At 40.6% G+C, this 20,320-nt stretch overlaps 1 protein-coding gene across 4 annotated transcripts in view; it reads right to left on the bottom strand.

The window, feature by feature from the left end:
- Window positions 1–17,560, bottom strand: part of cpne7 (copine VII) — a 33,513-nt gene extending 15,953 nt beyond the window's left edge. The window contains exons 1-10 of one of the 4 annotated variants that reach the window (XM_086183471.1): window positions 17,484–17,560; window positions 16,227–16,457; window positions 11,698–11,880; window positions 10,388–10,462; window positions 7,765–7,839; window positions 2,319–2,402; window positions 2,150–2,239; window positions 1,794–1,892; window positions 1,572–1,658; window positions 1,210–1,269 (exon numbers count right to left, since the gene is read on the bottom strand). In XM_086183471.1, coding sequence (XP_086039597.1) covers window positions 1,210–1,269; window positions 1,572–1,658; window positions 1,794–1,892; window positions 2,150–2,239; window positions 2,319–2,402; window positions 7,765–7,839; window positions 10,388–10,462; window positions 11,698–11,880; window positions 16,227–16,400 — 927 coding nt within the window. In that variant the 5' untranslated portion in view covers window positions 16,401–16,457; window positions 17,484–17,560. Of the gene's footprint in view, window positions 1–1,209; window positions 1,270–1,571; window positions 1,659–1,793; window positions 1,893–2,149; window positions 2,240–2,318; window positions 2,403–7,764; window positions 7,840–10,387; window positions 10,463–11,697; window positions 11,881–16,226; window positions 16,458–17,392 lie in introns of all 4 variants that reach the window. The other 3 variants (XM_086183495.1, XM_086183479.1, XM_086183487.1) reach the window with 3 other exon arrangements.
- Between the last annotated feature and the right edge of the window lie 2,760 nt (window positions 17,561–20,320).

Genomic DNA, 20,320 nt, shown 5'->3' with positions numbered 1-20,320 from the left:
AGATACAAGTTCCTACTGATCTATCACAGCGGTCATCGTGATTAATATTCATTGCTTCAGGAATCCAAAGGGCAAGAGTTAAAGGAGTCTGAATTTATTCCATGATGCTGCCTACAACAAGAAAACTAGCTGGGCACATCCAACAAAAATAGCATCAGTGTTTCACGGATAAAAAACAAATAAAAGATGTTTAACAACAAGGCAACTGATATATATATATATATATATATATATATATATATATATATGTGTGTGTGTGTGTGTGTGTGTGTGTGTGTGTGTTATGGCATGCCGTTCAGGAAATTAATCTTTGAATATATTGAGTGAACCTCTGAATATATTGAGTGAACCTCTGAATATATTGAATGAAACTCTGAATATATATACGAAACTCTGAATATATTGAATGAAACTCTGAATATATATATTCAGAGTTTCGTATATATATATATATACGAAACTCTGAATATATATATTCAGAGTTTCGTATATATATATATACGAAACTCTGAATATATATATTCAGAGTTTCATTCAATATATTCAGAGTTTCGTATATATATATATACGAAACTCTGAATATATTGAATGAAACTCTGAATATATATATTCAGAGTTTCGTATATATATATATACGAAACTCTGAATATATTGAATGAAACTCTGAATATATTGAATGAAACTTTGAATATGTGGAATGAAACTCTGAATATATATATTCAGAGTTTATTTCAATATATTCAGAGTTTCATTCAATATATTCAGAGTTTCATATATATATATATACGAAACTCTGAATATATATACGAAACTCTGAATATATTGAATGAAACTCTGAATATATATATGAAACTCTGAATATATTGAAGGAAACTCTGAATATATGGAATGAAACTCTGAATATATTGAATGAAACTTTGAATATATTGAATGAAACTCTGAATATATTGAATGAAACTCTGAATATATATATTCATTCAATATATTCAGAGTTTCATATATATATATTCAGAGTTTCATTCAATATATTCAGAGTTTTCAGAGTTTAGAGGATTTAGTGGACCATTCATATAAGAGAGACTGGGCTAAAATGCAGATGAATGAAAATCGCACACACACACACACACACACACACACACACACACACACACACACACACACACACACACACACACACACACACACGCACAAAATAGCTTCATTATTTACCGTAAAGTGAATCTGGCATCCTCCCATGATGTAATCTAAGAAGGAGTACACTCTGTGGAGCTGCAGAAAAAGGGAAATTTTTATGAAAAAAAGAAAAAACTTCCCCAAGGATGTTGAGTAAAGCTATTGAAGCATGTGGTCGTTAAGGAGGAATCAAGTCAGTTATTTCCGTTCATGTGTTTATGTCGACTAGAGAGTAAATGCAGTGATGTGTTTTGTCAAGCTGTCAAAAAAATTAGGGCTAATATATGTTGAGGTACACACGTATCGATATCTGACGATAATCTTCAGACTTGTTTCACGGCTCCTAATGTGAGTGATAAATGTTTTATTTCTACATCTTCCTGCAGCAGATTTCCTACCTTAAGGTCACTTAAGATGACCACTCCTGAGTTTTTGTAGTTTCTCTTCTTCTGCTTGTATTTGGGATTCACACAATCCCACGTCACCTTCAATAAAAGGAGAAAAGAAGAGGAACAATTTATGTTCATTTGTTTGATCCGTGATTGATTTCAGCAGAGTCAAAATGGAAGCATGTTGGAAATGGATGGAAAGGGTGACATCACTGTGGCTTCTTCACTGACCTTATTTCCACTGGAAATTTTCTGCATTTCCCTGAAAGTAGCATAGAACTCGCCAATGAAGTCGTGCTTCCCCCTGGAGTCATAATCCCACACGAGGCACTGTGGCATACACAAGCACACACACATGCACGCACGCACACATTTACACAACACCGTTTATTATGTTCTCTCTGTCATTTTCGGCTTAAGCACACAGTAGTCATTAACTGATTTCTGCAATTTCCTGTAAACTGCTTTTATTCGATTTTCCTGTTGCCTCCACATTTGATTTAATTGACCTTTTTATTTGCTTTTCTGATTCCAGCTGAGTTAAACTAGCTGGACAGATTGTGGTTCATGTCCTAAGCAAGCCTCACCTTGAGCTTTCGGTCCTCATCACAGCTGCACAGTGATATGAGAGACACTTTGAAAGGCTCCCACACTGGGTTCAGGTTGTTTTTTATCACCTGTTTGAGCAGAACCATATTATATGAGCCAAAACGACTGCTGGTGGTTGAAACAGAAAAGGAGGTGTGATGGATTTACCTCAGTTCTGTGTACAAGTTGTTCGGTTTCATCATCGTTTATACGATATATCTCCAAAAACGGGTCTGACTTGCTGAAGAGATCCTGCAGGGACAGACAGAAAACAATATATTAACTGGCTTTCCATGTTAATTGTAACTATACGTTACATTTTCTGATAATATTTCCTGCCTTTGTTCAAAATTTAATGGCGTAAAACACTCATGAGCCTATGACGGGCCATTAAATAAATGCATGGATGTTATTCAGATGGACAATATGACAGGAAAGTGATTGTCATTCAACTAGACTGATTTATTACTGCTGATTGCTGAAGTAGATGTAATTGTGTCTGTGATTAAAGGTCAGACAGAAGCAGGAGGACAATTTGAAGCCCAGCATGGTGGCTCCTCATCTGGAAAACATAGCATGGTGTTTTTGGTCTGGTGGAGAAATGAGAACATTATTATATACTATATACTATATTTATATATAATATACGCTCAAGCTGGGATGTGGGTATTACAATTTTTTTCTCACAGACACTGACCATTTTCATGATTTAATACTCTTATTAGATTGCTACCTGCTCCCATCTTTGCAACTCTGAAACATCTTTATTGGCTCCCTCAACCCATATTTGATGCTCCCTGGCTGAGAATTTAAACTTCATTTTGTGCTTCGTTACTTCCTCGATGTGAAATGCATCTAAAATAGCCCAGAATTAGGCTGTCATCACGCACTCGATTCAGCTCTGCTGCTGTCTCCATTTACATCAGCGGAGTTGGTAAATACCTTGTGAAATTGAAAACGTGCGCAACCTTTTTCTGTTTTTATGGTTATTCGAGGAGAGCTGACAATGATTATTAGGGCAACTGATTTTTCTGGAGGGGGAAATTAGTGTGTGTGAGTGTGCATGCATGTGCACTTGTTCAGCTATCACTTTGAGGACTGCTTGGAGTTTCAGGTGAGGATATATTTTGGGCTTCACTTTCAGAAACACCTCTAAGGACAGACTGTGGTTTGATTGTTAAGGTTAGAACTGGGATTAGGTTCATGTCAGGGTTAGGCTTGAGGCTAGGCTCGTAGTTGTTATTTGGATGGTTAGTGTAAGAGGATAGAGAGGGTACTTTGCTAATGAATGTCCTCACCAAGATAGTTGCACAAATATATGTGTGTGTGTGTGTGTGTGTGTGTGTGTGTGTGTGTGTGTGTGTGTGTGTGTGTGTGTGTGTGTGTGTGTGTGTGTGTGTGTGTGCACGCGTGAGAGTGAGAATGTGTTGGACCTTGAGGGGTTTAGGGGTGGGGTGTGTGTTTGTAGTGGTCCTTGTGAGTGTGTGCGCATGTGTGTGAGTGTGTGCGCATGTGTGCGCATGTGTGTGTGTGTGTGTGTGTGTGTGTGTGTGTGTGTGTATGGTGCTCCTTGAAGAATGGGGTGGGGCGATGGGGTGGGGCGGGGTTCTATACACCAAATAGGACAGTTAGTGCTGCATTTCCCGCCACATTAGCTGGATAGATCTCCTGAGGGACAAGGGCTGTAGCATCCTCTCTTTGTTGTCATGGCAACAGCCAGCCAGTGCCATCTGTAGCAGGGATTGTTCAAAGTGACGCACATGTCAAAATTCAATCCAAGGCTAAGAATGACAGTGAGATGAATGATGGCCAGTTAATACAGTCATTGTCAGACTGGGACAAGTCCTCATTAATTCAGTCAAGATTCGGGGGTTCAGGTCCAGGTGAAGGACTCTTCTGGTGCTAATGCTCGAACAATGTTTTTATAGGATTTACAACACTTCTATGATACCACACAGCTGTACTTTGTAAGGCACACAGAGAATGACTTACTTTAATGACAGAAAATGCATTATATGTTCTAAGAATCATATTTGCTGTTTGAGATCAGCCTCTGCCTTCATAATGGGATCAAATGTACTGGATGCTGTATTTTAGAGCAACGTATTTACCTGCCAGAGAGACCTCACATGAGGATGACTGCAGCTGCAGGGGGGGAGGACGGCTCAAGGGGAAGGGCGTGTTCTGGTTTTGGTTGTGTCAGGCAAACATTTTGATCTCCAGTGATATAAACATTGCAGCATTTTGTTGTTGCTTTTGTCCTTTGAATTTATTGATATCCATCCATCCATCCATCCATTGTCTTCCGCTTATTCCTACACATTAAGGGTTGCGGGGGGGCTGGAGCGTCCCAGCGTCAACGGGCGAGAGGCGGGGTGAATTTATTGATATATAAAAAAAAAAAAAACTCAATTAAAAACCAATATTAAATCTTTCTTTATAAAGGAACTTCCTCTGTGTGACCATCCACCAACTACCTCCAAACCAATATCCTTAATGAATCACTCAGTAATAACCGCCCTCATCAGTATTTTTATTCCCAATAGACCACATGACACTGAAGTAATCAGAGAATTATACCTCACCTCTCCCTCACCCCCCAGCCCTGCGGCGTACTTCAGCATCTCTTCACTGAATCCTCCTTGTTTCTCTCTGGACATTTTACCTTTCCTGTAAAAACAACTTTTGTTTTTCCGGGTTTAGTTTGAAAAGTTCTGTCCTCATTTGTGTTGTCAGGTTCACTTCCAGTCTGTTCCTGCTCTTTTTTCACTGTCTGCTCCACCTTAATGTGTCTCAGGTATGTCTTGTGACTGAGTGCTTCTGTGTATTTATAGCCTTGTTCTCCCCCTCTTCAGTTGTCAGCTCATCTCTTCATTTCCCCTCATTCTTGTCGTCACTAAATTGTTCCCACCAGTGAGAAGGTAACAATTTATTTTTTTTCCTGTTTGCACGGTCATGTGAAGAGTAGGAATTTCACCAAACTCAGAGGGGTTGTAGGATGGGCCGAAGAAGAACCCCTCAAGTTTTGCAGTTGAAAAATTGCCTTCAGTGGGGTTTTATTAATTTTCTTTTTTTACTTTTAGTTTGTCTGAGCTCACCTTGGTGGTAGTATATTCACTCTCTGCCTCCTAATTTGATGATTTAGAATCCACCACCATTATTTACTTTTTTTTTTGTACTAGATTGGACTCACTGTCTCTAGCGCACACCTCCTTCGCCTCCTTCTGGTTTGCATGTTTGTCAAATATCCCCACTGTGTTTAACTCAACATTTTGGAAGCCAAATGAGTCCGGGGAACTCACTGTCATGCTTAAGTAACTGTTTGAGATGATGTGAGCTTTGAGGCGGTGTGTAATCCTGTTGAGAGTAACCATAAGAAGGTGTCTACACTCAGGTCACGATGGATGAGGGGTGGACATGGTCAGCAACAAGATTCAACTAGGCTGGGTGAGTTATGTTCAATAGGTACTAAAAGTCCCAAAATGTGGTGAGAATTGTCCCCGGCACCATTACACCAGCAGCAGCAGCAGCATGATGGGATGGAAACCCACTTTCATGTTGTTTACACCAAATTCTGACTCATCAAGTCTCATTAAACCAGCCAACATTTTTACAGTCCTCTGTAGTTCACTTTTGGTGACGTTGTACCCACTGTAGAGACCCCAAGTCTGTTCTCTTTCTGCTGAAACATAATATTAAAAAAAAAAATGCTTATTTGTCATCCTCCCCAAAGCAAAACAAGAAGATAGAGCCCCTTCACTTATTGTGCATTATGGAGACCCAGAGACACCAGTTCATTGCTAGTTAGCTTAGCACAATGAATGGTAGTGGATGGACCGGTTAGCTTTCCTTTGTTAGAAGTCATGAAATACAATTTTCTCAAAGTCTTTGCCTGTAGTAATATAACTAGCTTTGTGCGCAACATAAGCTGGGAAATAATTTAAAGTTGCAAGTCATTTTAGAATCCGATACATAGCCAGACACTTTTCTGACTGGGTGAACTGATTTGACAGAGCACTTCAAAAATTTGGCTAATAAAGCAAATGTTGATTGACAACTAAAAGAGCGACTGGAACTATGAAACCATCTTGTGCTTCTGAATAAACCAAGACCCTGATCCTGAACCAGAACAAGGATCTGCAACTTTTGCAAGTTGAGCAGGCAAGATGGAGCCATGCTAACCTTTCCACACACACCATTCCTTGCGCTAAGCTAACTGTGAACCAGTCTCAGCACCCTGATGCAAGCACAGAGGAGAGAAAATATTTATCTTTTTGTGTGGCTTTGGGGAAGGCGGTAAATAAGCTCTTCATGTAATAGAGGGGTATTTCTTTGTTTAGCTTCTTTTATTTCTACATATAAAATACAAATATACACTGCAAAATAAAAAAGGAATGTGAAGGAGAACTGCCAGAAACCCTCCAAGACTTCAAAAGTGGTTTTCTCTTAGTGCAGTTCTAGTACAAAACATGTAAATTCCAGCCTTGTACTGGTGAATAAGAATACTGTGCCAGACTTCTCCTGAGCAGATCTCGAACTTAACTAATTTATTCTCCCCATGTTTACCGTATCGATGGGTTGTTATTCTGTGTCAGCAAAGACAGAGTCTATCATTTTCTGTATCAATCAGAGCCCAAAAAAAAGATTGTTTCATGCCAAGAGAACGCTGCAGCGAATGAGCTGTATTGTTTGTCCTGAGTGAAAACACGGTTGCTGTGTCTTTTCGTGGCACATTATTGCACATCATTGCTTTACAATGATGCACTCGCAGCTGTAACATCCAAATTGTTTTTTTTTTCCACTTGAATGTGTTAAAGTCTCAAAGGAAATCAGCTCAGTTCAAATAAAACACGCCAGTGGATTTTTCTGCAGAAATTCAATGCAGCACTTCCAGTATAACAGAGTCAATATATGAAGCAAATGTCACAGGCAAGAGAGGGTGCACTCACCATGGAGCTCTTTTTCCTTTTTCTTTTTTTAAATCAAGAATCAGGTTCAGTTTCACTCTGAGTGGCTGTAAATTGCAAAACTGGTAATTTCAAAAATAAATGTTCCTGCTACAGGAAATCATAATTTTTCTTCGATACTGCTGGGAACTCAGGAGCTGACACACTGACGCTCGCTCCTGAGAACACGCAGCGACTTCAGATCATCAAAGCGGTAATTGGATGTAAGCTCCTGCTGTCTTTTTGATTGAAATGCGCCGTCAGCAAAATATACCAGTGTGAGAAGAAGACCAGCTAAGGTCAGTGGGATCCGGCCTTCAAGTGAAACTGCGTGAATTCAACAACTAATTATTCCGATTACTCATGTGGAATTATGTGCTGTCATGTTAATTACATGTGAGGGGGGGGGGGGTTAGTATAACTTTACCCAACATGTGATAACTCCACCACCATCCTGATCTGATGTCAGCTTAGAGTAATTTACATTTTTTATCCTGCTGTAATTTGAATTAATCTTTATGATTCTTTGCTGTTGAAAATGTAAAAACTGATATCTTGTGGGTTTACAGTTTCATGTTCACATATTACTACCATTATCACCATCGTGTGTTCTCTAATACAACCTGAACTCTGCCAGTATTTCCACAGGTAACACACGCTCCTCTCACCTTATCATCAAGCTTCTTGGCGCAGAAGGCGAGCTCCACATATCCATTGTTGCCAGAAATTTCCTCAGCGTGCACCTGACAGGAAATCAGATGTGTTAGTTTTCATATTCATGTCTGTCATTACTGATTGAAAGAATTACTGATTTAACTACATCATCTACATTTCAAGGGGGGAAAAAATAAATGCTTGTAAAAGGCACATCTCTGCATGAAACTGAGACTTGACATTGGAAATGAATTTTCGATGGATGATTTTAGAGTTTCAGATGAAGCCTCTCGCAAATTAATTTGGACGCTACATGCCAGTAATTTGCCAGCAGTTAAACAAATTGTGCTTCAATTGAGCTTCTGTTGCAGAATGTTGTTCAGGGGCCAAATTTTTTAGTCACTCAAAAATAACAAACACTTAAACGTTGTTATATTTAGTTTGTTTGTGCTTTTAGATAATTGAGCATACAGTTGGATAAAGAGGATGTGGACAACAGTGGATGATGCACTTGTGACTTTGTAAAATCAGCTACTGCAACACTTTGTTGAAGCAGCTGGTGTGAACTGTCAGTCGCTATTAGCTTCATGCTAAGTGTACATGGCTGGTTCTTTCTGCAGCCTGGGGCTTTCATAGAAAAATAATTACAAACTTTATTTTTATAGTACCTTTATAGTACCAAAAATTGAAGCTCAAAGTGCAATACAACAAAAATACATGAAAGTGCAGAGGAATTACAAAAAATGAAAGAGCACTGCAGGCGGGAAAAGGACACCTTGTTTTTGTGCATGAAATGTTTTGATCACAGGTTTGCTGATCATGCAGCGTTTTACAAGAGAGCAGCAAGCACCAATAACAGCAACCTTGAGGGTCCTGCTGTCATAGATCATTGTTGCAGCTCATTAATCTACATTTTACAAGAAATAAAGTTCTGCCCCCCCCACACACACACACACATACTGTGCTTGTTTGTGTGTTACAAGCACTAAACACATCAGAACTGCTTTTTAAAGACTCACTCAGCACCTTCTGTTGCTCCCTATAGGCCTCTGACCCACTCAAAGAACAGGTTGCTGTTTCTCAGTTGAAAGAAACTTTAGATCAAACATCTGCCGCTGTGACTGAAGAGTGACGGCCATAGTTTGACGAGTATTGACTCGTGATTTAGGGTATGAAACTTTTTTCATCAGCTTGTCTTCTGAAGCCACGTGCAGCAAAAAAAAAAAATTCTCATGAAAAGCATGAGCAGATGGTGTGTGTGTTTGTGTGTGAGTGTGTGCGTGTGTGTGTGTGTGTGTGTGTGTGTGTGTGTGTGTGTGTGTGTGTGTGTGTGTGTGTGCGCGCTCTTGTATTGGGGCCCATTGTGATGTTACACCAAGACATTCAGGCCTCGCGAAGGAGGACATTTTATGTTTATGTACTTTTACATTATCAAGCAGATCAAAACTGAGGGGTACAATACTATAATTTTGATAAAAGTGATAAACATCAGAGATGAAGTTGTCAAATAGATGAGTTCCCAATAAGTGGTATACTTTTTGACTCACAACATAGGGCACTTTTTTTTAACTTGGAGCAAACCAGTGCGCCGTCAGACACAAGATCCCTGCTACTTTCAAGCCGGTGTAAATGATGTTTCCACTCTAAGCACCCTTGCTTTTTAACTAGCTAAAGATTGTGTTCACCTGCTCAAACAGGTGCTTAAGTATGTTAATGAGGCGTGGTCTGGCACAACCACGGCACATTGTTTTTTTGGGACACCAGAAAACTACCATAGACCAAGAAGAGGCTGGTCTTTGGTCAGTGGTGTTTCTGTGGAGTGCTATTTGAGTGGTGCACAAACCAGACGAGCAGATGCGCAACACTGCAACGTGGTTCCATAGAGCTGAAATGCGTGTCACTGAAACAGCAACACGGCAAGTCCTGGTGCAGCCTGGGCTTTAAAGGGAGTGACATGACGCTCTGATCGATGTCACTCTGCAAACACACCTATGAATGATTTGGTGATTTAGTGAAGAGATATCTCTCTTTGCGCCATGTGAAGTGAATAGTAAATGTGGTTGTTGCTGCAGGTTTATGTATGGAGTCGGATGGTTGGATTTTTTTTTTTTTTTTATTTGGACATGTCCTGGTGTCCTGTCCATATCACACATAACAGAGGCATCCTTTTTGTAGTAGAATGAGGACTAGAATAGCCTTGTTGAGCAGGGCCTGGACATAGGCAATATGAGTTGATGAAGCTAGAAGAGTGAACACAAATATCCACACATGCAAATTGCATTTACCTGAGGGGAAAAAAATCAGTTCTCTGAATTAATGGAATGAATTTTTTAACAAAAATCAATCAGGTTCAGTCTGGTTAATACATTTTTACAAAGAGATTTTTTTAAAGCGTATGAAAGTGCATTAGCGGGTCAGTATACTGAACTGCTGCTGATGTGAAGTGCACTGTTGTGAGACTGAGAAAAGAGATGGAGAAAACGCACATTTTACTGCAACTACCCACCAATTTGCAATGTTATTATGCTCAACTCTCAGTGGCTATTACATTTTCAACTAACTCAATTCTCTCAATGTCCACCAGTCCAGACAATTTAATTCACTGGAGCAGTGAGGTCAGAAGTTTAGAGAACCCACCGTTATGGTGGATTTGCCGGCATATTTTCCGTACTTCAGTAACAGAGGCTTCACCATCTTCTTTTGAGCCACAATCTGCAAAGAGCAACATAACAGTTTAGCCTTGAGTATTTGTATTTCCCAAAACTGGTATTTTCATGTAAAAGAGTAGGTTTGAAGGACACAACATCACTACACCTGCTAGTTAGAACTTTTCTCCACATAATCAGTCCTGAAAAATGGTCTATGATAATACTGATCAAATTTATGAATGTGATTTATGGATATAATAATTGTTCCATATGAATTTGTAATTGTGTAGTATCACACTTGTGCTGGTGTTCTGTTTGCTGCCATCAACTTTTCTTTCCTTTGGATTAATTAAAAACCACAGAAGCTGTGCAAAAACAGCAGAGGAAGCAACTTGTGTACATTAACACACATGGCACAACAGATGGTAACTTCAGTCGATACTTAGGTCTCCTTACGAGCCTGTCTGATAAACAGGATCTGGTGATTATTTTCATTTTCTCTTTCTGTTGTCAGAGTTTCGATTATCAGTCAATGTTCTCCAGATGAACCTAGTACAGACATTTTCACTGAAGTTGTCCAAACTCTGCTTCCTGTTTCTGATGCGCTATCATGTTTTCAGCTATGTCACTTGGATGCTCATGATATATGATATAGCGGCATCACTGCACAGAACACCAAGAAACCCAAATATGTAATGGATTGGATCATGAAATTCAACACTACACAATGATAAACCAAAAAAGTGTAAAAACAATCTCAGTTGTGTCTCTCATTATCAAGGCACGCATGGTGGAAAATTTTAATTTCTTTTTATTATTCTTTTTATTGGTCACTTAAGAGCGGCACAGTGCTTAGCACTGTTGCCTCACAGCAAGACAGTTATGGGTTCAACTCCCCGCTCCAGCACAGGATCTTTCTGTGTGGAGTCTGCATGTTCTCCCTGTTCCTGTGTGGGTTCTCTCTGGTACTCCAGCTTCCTCCCACAGTCCAAAGACATCAAGAAGGGACGAGGCTGATTGATACTCTAAATTGACCGTAGGTGTGACTGTGAGTGTGAATGGTTGTCTGTCTCTATGTGTTGGTCCTGTGATGCACTGGTGACCTGTCCAGGGTGAATCCCGCCTCTTGCCTGAAGGCTGCTGGGATAGGCTCCAGCCCCCCCAGCCTTCACTTAATGCCATTTTGTTTGTTTGCTGGTTGTTGTTTTTTTTTGCTTTATATTATTATTATTTCTTTGACGTATTTTCTAAAATAAAGATCAATCATAAACCATTAGTTCAACAGTAGCGTGTTCCTACCTGACCAAGTGTGCACTCTACACCTCCCAGGAAGTCATCATCCCGAGTTCCGATGCTGTGAGTACCATGGATGTCATAGACTTCAAATCGCAACTTCTGAACCTCCTCAAAGTAGTAGTCCAGAGAAAAAACCTTGGCAAAGACTGGGTGCAAGTTGCTCTTGATCACTTCTGTCCTGTCCAGCTGAGAGAAAACACTCTGATTAAGATTTTTCCAGCTGTCATCTGTAAACATACTACTATTTATTTTAATTTATTACATGTGTGGTTAAAGAGATAATTGAGAGAAGGAGAATTGAGCCAAAGGAATTATTTTTGTCTATCTAATACATCTTTACAGTAAGATGTCATAAAATAGCACCAACCATGTTTGTCTTTCTTCTGATTTTGAGGAACACCAATGAGCACAGTAGGGAAAATATTATTACATCCTATCAAGAGGATGATATGAGAGAAGATTGGAGGACTCTGACATTTAATCTCAACACACAGAGAACATCCATGCCTGTCTTTGACTGCCTGACAAGGAAAAGCTGAGCTCTCTGAGGCCCCATCTGCTCATGATGTAGGATTTAGCTCTCTCACAGATCCAAGAACATTTCGACGCCATCCAATTTGTCACAAGGTCAAATCCTCATCGAGGATGATATTTAAGTCTAAGTTAGTTCAAATCATTTCATAATAAGATTTTGAACAGAACTAGAAAATAAATACAAAATAAATCTCCCTATATTTGCTCATTACTCCCGACCTATGTAAATGATATTGTTGATCAACTTTGATTATTTACTGCTGTCCCTAAACACCATTTTCAGTTTAATAGGGTTCTCTTGCTGTTTTTCATAAGCCAATGTTGTATAATCCTGCACCTTCTCAAGCATGTGAGATGCACTTGAACAAGGATGCAACATGGCTTCAGCCATACCTAAAATCTGCTATACCTACATCATGTGGTGTACCCCAAGGCTCCATCCTTGGACATATTTTATTTTCATCACATTTTCATATACAACACTAACTGTCACTGGAAAAACTCAGAATTTTTACTCATGTACTGAAGCATTAGTAAATTTGCAGTAAAGTCAGAAAATGTGTGTGACGGTGATCATTTCTGAAGTTCAAGTGCAGCTGAGGATTTTGCTTCAGTCCGAAATAAAAATAAATGTCAGTAAATAAATGTGTACACCTCCATACATTGACCTTCATGTAAAATTGGGACTATATCTCTCTGAGGAACAAGGTTAAAACTCCTCAAGGCTCAAAAGAAATTTCATTTTTTGCAACTGCAGCTGTCACTGCGAGTTGGAATGTGAGCTCAGGTCAGTGCTATCGTATATCACACTGAGATTCTGATATCAGGAGTGGGTATAAATGCACTGGGACAAGCCAATATTGCAGTGCACTAGTACACAGAAAAAGGATATGCACATTTGTATTTATGGTATGTGGTAATGTGACTGTAATGTCAGGTGATATTTCATGTAAACCAACACAGAAATTTGCAAAAAAAAATGATATAAATGCAAAACATGGTTGTACAGGAAAGAATGTTTCACCAACCTCACACTGATTGGTCAATAGGCCATGTGCAAACTGTTACTGTGCAAACTGAAGTAACTTGTTTTGCACGCATGCACTAAAGCATGATGCTGGTTGCAATTAAGGAGAAATTCATGTGTGTTGTGAACCACAGACTATGCACTTATTGATTTAAAAGCTAATATTCGGGAATTGAGTCAAAATGAGAAATCCTAATGTGGTTATGATGGCAACAGTGAGAGACATAAAACATGATCGATGTCTTTAGTTTTCTTTCTCTCAAACCATTTGGTGACCCTTTGTTCCCTATGGATGGAAACACAATCATCCTGGAGGAGGCCAACCTCATCTGAAATGTAGCATCATAGGATAAAAATGATGACTCAGAAGAATGTCATATTGATGTATCATGACCTTTGCCTTAAGGGGACAAGGATGACCTGCATTGAAGTGGTCTGTATCCACATTGCTGTCATCAAATCAGGGTTGTCCTTTATTTAGTGAGCAAATTATATTGCAAAATGAGGAATACACCTTGCAGAATTTTCTTCTCTCTTTTTGTATGTTTCCATTGGCTATTGTCAATGCAGCTGATTGCAAATATATGATAAAACTGCATCTGAAAGAGGTGGCCTTTATTCACTTAGCTGATGACTTGGATTTTTAAAAATCACTGCTCTTGCTTGATTACTGTTTAACTTGGGCTTGAATTTCACATTTAACATAACAGAAAAAAACAATTCCAACCTAACAGATGCAACGATGAGCAACAGAGATCTTTTCTGTTTCTATTTAAGCCTAGTGAATTTCACAAAGAAAGCTAAAAAAAAAAATAGCAAGTAGGGTTTGGCATTCTCTGACTCATTCATCCCTATATTTCTCTATTGCTTTTTTTCCCGCTTTCTCCTCCTCTCTTTGTGCCATCTGGATCGACAGATTTGGGATGATTTTGATGAGTCTGTTTGTTGATGAAAGCTAATCAGAGCTACAGAGGGATAGGTTGTGCCGAAGACTGTTTGTTGTTGGTGGGAGACAAGAACTACAGAGAGTTCCCTGACATTAGGAAATTAAAGCTTTCTTTAATCAGTTCTGCCAGGTAGGTATACTGCATTATGGATGGATGGATAGAAAGATAGACAGACAGACAGACAGACAGACAGACAGACAGACAGACAGACAGACAGACAGATAGATAGATAGATAGATAGATAGATAGATAGATAGATAGATAGATAGATAGATAGATAGATAGATAGATAGATAGATAGATAGATAGACAGATAGATATTCATCAGTACATCCACAGGCTTTGCAGTGTTACTTTTAATTATATCTAGTTTTCCTGAGGGAAAAAAAAAGCTTTCATTAAATAAACAGCTGCCCAAAAAAAAAAAAAAAAAAAAAACGACAAAATTAAACCTTTTCAAACATCCTCCTCTATTTAATAGAGACGAGTGTTTTGGCTTTTCTCATGAACTAAATCACTTAACAGGGAAATGATAGACCTTCTTCCTACACTCTAAATCAGCCAGGGACCGATCCAAGAAACATTTCAGCTGGAGCACAACTCATCACGCTTCTGTGACCAACATAGCACATTCAGTTATAATATAGGTTTGCAGCACATACTGCTGGGACACGTGAGTCTCATCGGCCAGACAACACAATCTGTGGCAAATTGTTGAATTGGAAAGGCAATGTTTACTCCCTCTCACTGCATTTGACATTTTAGTTGGGACAAAGAGAATGAGGGATTTGATGCAGATGTTAAGAAAAAATTTGGCCAATAGCCAACGCTGTTACCAATGTTTTTGTGCTTGTTTGTGCTCTCATGGTGATTGTTTGTCTAAGAGCAGGATTATGCAAAAGAAAAAAATGGCAGATTTGTACTAAATATGTTGTCGGGCTATATCATCGGTTAAGGAAGACCCCATTACTCCTTGGGGGTGATTAGTCATATGTCCACCTGGTGGGAGCAGGAAATTTCACGTTTGTTTTGTTGTTGCTGTTGTTGTTTTTCAGTTTGATTTACTTTTAGTAGGTTGATCGGCTTCATCTCATATTTGGTCAGAAACACCTGAAAAACTTGGTGACGGGTTACTGTGAAGGCTAACATTTGGTGTCAGGATGTAAACCAGATGTAGCAAACATCATTTGATCTAAATTACACGGTGGCGTCTTCATGTACACCAGCATTTGAAGTAAATCTGTGTTCTCTACTGCCACCTAGTGGAAGGTTGCTCAACATGGTGGGGGTAGTGTGAGGGTTCCTCATCACTGCCTGCAGCTTTCACAAGGACCTGAGCGCAAAGTATATCAGTCCTTTATCTCAGCATCTATGTACTGATACAAATTCAACCCCAGACCTTTAATATAACATTCTAAAGCAATGATGGCCAATGAATGTCACCTGATACCAATAGACCACATACCCAGTGTTTAGTTCATCATCCGATAGCTGTCATCTTAATTGATCCAGTATGAAAATACAGCCTCACTTCCCCCAGTCACCATGTCCAAGTATCCTTGAGCAAGATACTGAGCTCCTAATTGCTCCTGATGGTCCTGCGACAGACTAGCGACCCATCCAGGGTGAACCCCACCTCTCACCCAGTGTCAGCTGGGATAGGCTCCAGCTCCCACCCCCATGACCCTTAACGGATAAGTGGTAAAGAAAATGGATGGATGGATGATAACACAGAGAACAGGATAGCTATTCCACTGTATCCACACATCACTGCTGCTTAGATAATTCAATATGTGGGCAAGGGAGTGAGGACTGATCCACTATGTGTATCATCTGGATTCATACATGCATTTCCAATAAGTGTTACAGTGCCTTCAAAATAAGTTTAATGACTCCAATGGGAAAATTAATTAAAGATTGAAGATTTAAAGCTACATGTTGCAGCTTAGATGTGCTGATTGGAAGAATTTCAGCTTCACACCAAATGCTCCGTTTGTCAGAGTGACAAGGATGAAGGCTCTCACCTCTGTCCACTGTCCGTTGGTCTGTACCATGAGCACAACACAGGGGTCAGACTTATTCAGCGTGTCCCGGTCCAGCAGAGCTTTACAAGACACTCGCAGCTCTACTTTGGAGACGCAGGTAGCCGGACCACCGAGGCTGGTCGCAGGGGAGGTGGCCTCCTGAACATCATTCATCCTGGCTCAGGGTTAAAGGGGCTGCAAACCAGTGAAGCAGTGGGATGTGAGGCGACTCTGAGGGATGGGGAGAGATGTGGAATGCTCACAGGAGACCCGACTTAGTACAGATGTCACAAAAAACAACAGAGGTTCCTCTTGAGTCCCAGAGGACCAGAGCCAAGCTGTCAGAGCGATCCTCTAGAGAGGCATGTTACCTCACCTCAGTCATGATGACAGACAGGACACGGAGGAGCTTTAGGAGATCACATCTCTGGGTAGAGTCATTTAATGCTTTAGTGTTAGAATAGGAGAGGTTGTCGCTCAAGATTACAATACCATCCAGAAGCACAGACTTGACATGCTCGCACACTGGCTTCGAATCCGACACAGCAACAAACCAACCAAAGTGATCTTTCATTGTAATAATTCTGATAAAATCATTAATCCAACCATCATACAAAGATTTCCCCCTAAACCCGAGAGGAGGTGTGATTAAGCTCCAGGATGGTAAACATCCACCCAGCGGTAGAGTCCTTGAGTCGGGGGTTTGTGACCCCGATTAACCGAAGAAACAAGAGAGAAAGTATGAAGGCGGAGGTTGAATTTAATCGGAGGCAAGTTGACATTTCAGCACCATGGACAGAGCCCGCGGCATGCCGGCAGCTGTGAAGCCAGATGTTAGCCCAAAACTTAACCGGTGACAACTGAAAACACGCTCTTTACAACACACGCGCGAGCGCGCGCGCACACACACACACACACACACACACACACACACACACACACAAATCGTGTATATCTGAACAGGAATATGTGGGTAAAGCAACACGTCCACACCGCACACAACAACTTCATAAACGCGACGCAATAAAGACGCGCTCTTCAACAAAACAACAAAAGAACTCGGCTATCAAATCCCTGCAAAACCTCCGACATCTGTTGAATTCAGGAAGGAGAAATCATGTTTTTATCACCTAGAGAAAGCGAGGTTGTGATAGATAAATACTCACTCCCAATGAGACAATGTGCAGTTGATCAGAAACAATCGCTCGTCATTCCCTCACCAGACATTCAAATGAGCTGACCACCACCACTTCCTACCTGTCCTTGTTCTTCACTCTTCAACACACTAGTTTCATCCTCTCCCGTAACACACAGCCTGAAGGGTCCTCATTGGCTGCACCGGGGAGGGGAGGGGGAGAGTATCGCCTTCTGTGTGTGTGTGTGTGTGTGTGTGTGTGTGTGTGTGTGTGTGTGTGTGTGTGTGTGTGTGTGTGTGTGTGTGTGTGTGTGTGTGTGGAGATGGAGGGAGTCCAGCTGCTGATGTAAGAACGCATGGGGTCGAACAGCGAGCCTTCAAAATTAGAAACAATCTATAATAATGATGAAGCTGCTGCTGATGATGATGGTGATGATGATCTAGAAACTTGCACAAAGCTGGAAATCCGCTGATAAAGAAAAAATAGATCAAATAAAATGAACAGCTCTTCATTTAGTCTAAAAGAGCTTGTAATCCACCTAACAACCAACTTCAACGCTCAATAAATGAACATCATTGCTCCCAACCTGCCGCAACCTCAGACAGCTTCTTCACGAAGATTCACACAGTGAACAATGTCACTTATTCTTAAATGCAACGGCACAGTAAAGATGTCGTGCATCATCAAAAAATCAGACACAGTGGATTATGCTGAAGTAGCCATCGAGGCTATGCGTTCTCTTTCAAACCAAAGAGCGCCTGCATCACAGTAGTCTGAGCTTCCCTGCACTCTGAACCTTCTAAGAACGAAGCATGGACAGGAGGTGGGACCTACAGCAGGGCTGTTACACGACTGTGGTTGAGGTGTAGCAAGTGTGGTACGTGTACAAGTGGGTCAGTAAAGCTTTATCCTCACAGCACTTACAAAAGTACCGTCACAGTTGATAACAAGAGACGGGTTTACAGTCTGAGGTGTTTGACGGCACATGAAACATCATCAAAAAATAAACAGAAATGAACAATGGGCCTCATTCATGAACATTTCTTATGCGCTAATTTGTTTTCAGAAACTAGGATTCATTTCGCCCTCAATCTTATCTTACAGGAAAGAGCAAAGCCTGACGTGTCGCTCATCTCTCTTAACATGCACATTGTGTTCCTGCTGTAGCTGCCAGGCTTGACTTTAATGCTTCAAGAAGTTTAAAGTCGCTGTCACAGGTACCACACAGACGCCAGGCTTTGCTTCCTGTCTGAAAGACCAAACTGAGGTAAAAATGTAGTGTGCAAGAACAAATTTGTGCTTGACAATATTTCATGAATAAGGTCCGTTGTAAATTAACATGATAAGATGCTCCTTGGTAGGACCGACAAAAGATACCAAAAATATATAAATAAATATGTCCAACAAAATAAGGAGCAATATCCACAAGCACTGCTCATGTTTGTGTGAATTTAATGAAATGTGAATAAAGGCTCTCGCAAGTGTGTGTGTGTGTGTGTGTGTGTGTGTGTGTGTGTGTGTGTGTGTGTGTGTGTGTGTGTGTGTGTGTGCGTGTGTGTGCGTGTGTGTGGCGCTGGGGCAGCCATACACCTTTGTTGATCCCCGTAAAGTAAAGCAGGTGAGACACTTCACATTAAACTAGCTGGAGTTCAAACATCCTCCAGCAGCAACAGCAGCAGCATATCGCCACCAGATCTGCATGTGGGAGCTTCACAGTGGACACACACACACACACACACACACACACACACACACACACACACACACACACACCTACAAGTCAACCACATTACAGCCATCATGAACTAATTTCCAACGAGGACTTCCAATCACTCTACAGTGATATACGTTATGTAAGGTATTGTCTCTACACATTATGCTTGAACCCTCTTGCAGTCCACCCACAAGTGTATTATTTTCATGAATGTATTTCCAGACATTGCGTAACATTTTACAGATTGACAAAACACCAGCCACACTGAGCTGTGGGCCATGAAAGACAAACAAAAAGTGCCTGCAAAATCAGACAAAACTCAGAGATGCGTCTGTCAATGTAAAACAGAAAGTAAAAGCTTCCTATGAAGCACTTTGCTGTTTATGATTAAGGACAAGTGTGAATTCTGCCGCTTTGAAATCTGTGTCCTTCAGCCAGAAAGCACAAATTTTCATTTGCAGCGTTACATTTTAGTCTGATTCGTTGAGAGTTTTTCTCTCAGAGGCTTGTAAATGTGAGCAGGCGTACAGGCAGGTCAATCAAATTACTGCCAACGGCAGGAGAAACAAAACTTTTGATTTTTGATTACCGGCTCTGCTGAGCTGAACACCATGTGGATATCATTGGTCAGATTCTTTTTACTGATTGTGTTCATGCCATGTTTACACATTAAACACGGAAACACGCTGCTTAGTAACATGGCTGTCACCTTAAGACAGCTCTCTGCAGCAGCCCTCACGCCTGCTGCCTCCTCTTCCTCTGGTATTCAGAGTGTGTGTCTGCTCCGGGGCACACACCTGAGCCCTGCCAGGCCTCAGCTCCTAACAGGAGCCATCTGTGGCTGCTGCAGCGGTGCAGCGGCTCACAGGATGTTCCCTACCTTTACACATGGATTATCTATTCAGCGCTGCTCCCTCGTCACATTCAGTGCACGCTTTGCTGCCGCTGACCACATCGTGATACATTACTTCTAACAGCCTGATCCTCTTCAGTGTCTCTCAAACACTGGACTGGGGCCCATGTTCTGGTCATGAGAAACTTCAAATGGATCCGGATTACTTTCAAATTGAAGCACACTTTTTTTTTTGCAAGGGAATGGTTTTGCTTTTTAGTGAAGTAAAATATAATCAAACCATGTGAAATGTATAAAAATATTGTAACTATTCATTATCAGTAGGTGGAGGAAATACCGTACACGCTCTATTGGCTAAGATAGCTAACTCGTGTTAGCTCTCCACGAACTA

This window comes from Aulostomus chinensis, chromosome 2 (assembly GCF_037954235.1).
Source record: "Aulostomus chinensis isolate RoL2024-O1b breed Wild chromosome 2, RoL_Achi_v1.0, whole genome shotgun sequence".
Taxonomy (NCBI): domain Eukaryota; kingdom Metazoa; phylum Chordata; class Actinopteri; order Syngnathiformes; family Aulostomidae; genus Aulostomus; species Aulostomus chinensis.
Note: the sequence above shows the minus strand (reverse complement) of the source record. Positions and strands in the feature narration are given on the sequence as shown.